We start from the raw sequence: 4,391 nt of genomic DNA, 5'->3' as shown, positions 1-4,391 counted from the left end.
CTATCATGGGGAGGGGGGAGGGGGGAGGGATTTCATTGGGAGTTATACATGATATAAATGATGAATTAATGGGTGCTGACAAGTTGATGGGTGCAGCACAGCAACATGGCACAAGTATACATATGTAACAAACCTGCACGTTATGCACATGTACCCTAGAACTTAAAGTATAATAAAAAAAAAAAGAAAAAGAGAAAAAAAATTAAAAAAAAAAAAAAGAAAAAGAAATAGAAAAGAAAGCATCATGCACGCACACTACTGATTCTTTAATGCTGATAAAATCATCTGGTAAAAACAGAAGGGAAGCTAAAAGGGAGACTTAGATTATATTGCCTGAATTATTAAAATAAATATCAAGGAGCTACCCAAAGCCTTATTTCACACTTAAAGTGTCAAAGATAAGCATGCAGTTGAGTTGGTAAAGAATTTTACCCTCTACTTTTCAATCCATATTTCTCCCAAGGAGGAAAGACTAAAACATCAATTGACACACACTCTCAGAGAATTTTCTACAAAATCAAAAAAGATATCAAAGTCCAAAGCTCCCCAGAAAATCTTGTTATGATCCAAAGTGACAAGACTAGCAAAATCAATTTTCTTTGAAGTTAAGAGATTTGTATCTTTATTATTCCCAAAACTGGAGAAGAACGCAAAATTCTGAGGGTGAAAAGTAAGACAGTTATTCTGGTATCCTTTAAGAAATAACCTTTGCATTATTTGAGGACTTGCTACTTGATTTCTCTTCATCTTTCTTTTTTCTTTCATTAGCTTCTCGATCGCTGCAGATTAAAAAAAAAAAGATAGGGTAATTTTTCTAGGGTTGTTACTGAATTGTCTTTAACCAAGTGTTTCTTCAATGCTAAACATTAGCAAATCTAACACTATTTTCTTATATTTGAAAATAAAATTCTAAGAATACCTTTCTGTAAGCTAATCAGTTCTGATTGTTGGAATTTTCATGATAATATATTTGTGGCAATGCTATCAACTATCATAGATGCTGTTACTATACTCTTATCCAGAAAATATGATCCTAAAAGGTCTTTATTTTCCTTAATGTAACAGACTTATGACTCTCATCTAGAAAGTTTTATAATTTTCATTTTACTTTTCTAATTAAATTATAACTAAACTCACAGTTTTGATTGTTATTTACATAGGTATAATGCTTTGAAGTTCAGAAGCATTTTTAAAATGTCCTCGAATCTCCACAAAACTGTATTGTGCAGTTATTTTTCCCTCAGGAGGAACTGAGGCTCTGCACAATGAACTGGCCTGTCCCAGGTTACGTAGCTGATAAGCTACCTCTTCCTACCCCAGAGGTTCTGGGTGTGATTATGCTTCTCAACATCAAAATAAAAAAATTATTGTGAAAGGGCTTTGGAAATTGTCTCTTCAAAAGAGAGGAGCTATTGTATCATTAATGTGTGATGCCAAGTGTCTTAGGTTTTAAAAGTAACAAGAACTAACTTCTGGCAAACAGGCACAACTATCAAATTGATTGATAAACCTTTTTACGTACAAGATGCTCTGACACATAGCACATTTATTGATGTGCATCTTGCCATATGGGCCTCGAACAGGGTTATTCTCTCTGGTGCAGATAAGCTTCCCATTTATCCGCATGCTTCGAAATTCACGACACAGATCCTACCAACAGTAGCAGAAAAAGATGTTACTGTCATGGTATAATCTTTAAAACCTGATAATGTGATTGACTGATTAGACATAAACTCATAACACAGGAAAAAAAGCAGAGAAAGTAAAATTTCAGAGAAGAAATATGTTTTAAAGGCACTTTATTCAATCTCTACGTAAGAAGTTTGAATCTGTTCATTGCATCTCTCTCAAATGATTGTCTTGCCCTAATGGAATTTCAGTACTGCCTAAAGCAGCCTATTCCTTTAAAAACTACATGTATGTGTGTGTGTGTGTCTGTGTATATATGCGTGTGTGTGTGTGTGTATATGCGTGTGTGTGTATATGCGTGTGTGTGTGTACATATGTGTGTGTGTGTGTTTGTGTGTGTGTGTGTGTGTGTGTGTGTCTGTGTGTGTGTGTGTATATATATATATATATATATATATATATATATATATGATTTTGCTCTGTTGTCCAGCCTGGAGTGCAGTGGTGCAATCATAGCTCATCACAGCCTCCAACTGCTGGGCTCAAGCAACACTCCCACCTCAGCCTCCTAAGTAGCTAGAACTATAGGCATGTGCCACGGTGCCTAGCTAATATTTTAAAATTTTTTGTAGAGACGGGAGTCTCTTTAAAAAGTTGCCTGGGCTGGTCTTAAACTCTTGGCTCCAAGTAATTGTCACACATTGGCCTCCTAAAGCACTGAGATTACAGGCATGAGCCCCCAGTGCCCTGCCCCATCTCATTTTAATACAATTTTCTATGAGGCGGAGCCCCAAACCTGTCTCCCCACGAGTGCACTCAGTATTCCACACATAAAAAGTCTACTTCAAAAGCCCTGGAATGAACTAAAAGACACTCTTCTGCAAAACATAAAACATGTAAACTTTCAGCTTCATTTCTCAACAACAATTTACCAAGAACAAACAAACAAAAAAAAGCATTTTTATTGTGCAAAGTGCTTTGTTGTGTGGCTTAACAGATTTATTTTAGTGGTTGTAAAAATCTTATAAATAAATACTCATCATTCCCATTTTGCAGATGAGAAAAATAAATCTCAGAGATACTAAATAAAGTCAGTGTTGAATTTGTGATCAGAAACCTGCTAACCACCAGGCTATACCTTTTTACTTATTTGCTTTTACAAGGCGGAGAATAAAACTCCTATCTGTGGATAAGGATATGGAGCTGCCTTTTGTGTTCATTGAAACATAATGATCGTAAAAAGAAGCCAATAGAACCGAGTCTACAGACAGGATCTGGAATGTATTAAAATCTTCAGAGAGCTACAGAAGTCACTGGAACTTCGTTTAAGCCCAAAGAGCCAAAGTGATGATATGGAAACATTACCTTAAAACATAACACAATAACCTAGATTGTACTTACCCTTCTTTCTTTAAATTGTGATGTCCGTAAACAAACAATTCCAGGCCTTACTTTTTATTGCAGCATTTAAAAAAATTCTCTGGAATTAAATACCTATCAACATATTAAATGTCTCACAACCACTATTTTCACAAATTACTGGAAGTATTTTCTTTTCCAGGTGCTCACAATACCACATACGTTTATAATAGCACTCCTCTGACTGTATTGCAACCCTGCAATTCAGTCTTTGGTTCTTCTATTCATTATTTATGTGTAGCTAACTTCTCTTAAGTTTTCCTGAATTCTAAAAAATTGGAAAAATATTACCCATTGCATAGATTTTGGGGGAGGTTTAAATATAATTATTGGTAAACCTTATTTAACTTTGCATGTGTAGATAAAACTGTAGTTCTCTATTTCACACACACACACACACACACACACACAATCTCAATATTTTCTTTTTATTTATTTTTTTAAGACAAGTTCTCACTCTGTTGCCCAGGCTGGAGTGCGATAATGCTACCACAGCTCACTGCTGCCTTGAACTCCTGGGCTCAAGTGATCTGCTCACCTTAACCTCCCAGTAGCTAGAGTTGCAGGTTTGCACCATCATGCACGGCTATTTTTATTATTATTATTATTATTATTATTTTGTAGAGACAGGGTCTCACTATGTTGCCCAGGCTGGTTTTGAACTCTTAGGCTCAAGAAATTCTCGTGCTCTGGTCTCCCAAAACACTGGAATTATAAGAGTGAGTTACCACACCCTGCCTCTGTATTTTCTTTGTTGTTGGTTTTTTTCACTCAATATTTTCTATATATACATATAGATAGCATTCTTCTGTTTGAAATTTTTTAAATAAGGATCATAAAATTAAAAATTTACCAAGATTTTAAATAGATGTCCTTTAAAGATCATGTGAAGTTGTGCCATAAAGTTCCCAAAATATTTTTAAATAATGATAATTACTATTAATGTTTCAGTTTCTGTAGTCACTACAGGCTTAATGAAAAGTTGCCCTACTAATAGGAAAAATCTTCCTAGAGAAATTTTACCATTTTTCTGTTCTAACTGGAGTCCGTCGGTGGATTAAAAGAAATTGTGCTGTGTAATATTCTACGTGTTGGTGTTGTAGTGTTGAATACTATTTATGAAGACCAAAACTGAACACTAGGTGGCAATGAAATGCCAGATCAAGAATTTTTTTTCTCAAACCCCAACTTTTTTTTTTTTTTTTTTTTTTTTTTTTTTTTTTTTTTTTTGAGATGGAGTCTCGCTCTGTCGCCCAGGCTGCTGGAGTGCAATAGCGCGATCTCAGCTCACTGCAAGTTCTGCCTCCCGGGTTCATGCCATTCTGCTGCCTCATCCTCCCGAG

At 35.3% G+C, this 4,391-nt stretch overlaps 1 protein-coding gene across 1 annotated transcript in view; it reads right to left on the bottom strand.

The window, feature by feature from the left end:
• The window catches only part of SPINK5 (serine peptidase inhibitor Kazal type 5), an 80,488-nt gene that overhangs the window by 15,556 nt on the left and 60,541 nt on the right, over positions 1–4,391 (bottom strand). The window contains 2 exon segments of the mRNA XM_017872141.1: positions 707–779; positions 1,523–1,650. Coding sequence (XP_017727630.1) covers positions 707–779; positions 1,523–1,650 — 201 coding nt within the window.

This window comes from Rhinopithecus bieti, unplaced genomic scaffold (assembly GCF_001698545.2).
Source record: "Rhinopithecus bieti isolate Rb0 unplaced genomic scaffold, ASM169854v2 scaffold_757, whole genome shotgun sequence".
NCBI classification, from domain to species: Eukaryota; Metazoa; Chordata; class Mammalia; order Primates; family Cercopithecidae; genus Rhinopithecus; species Rhinopithecus bieti.
The sequence above is the reverse complement of the archived record's forward strand: the minus strand, read 5'-3'. Positions and strand labels throughout refer to the sequence as shown.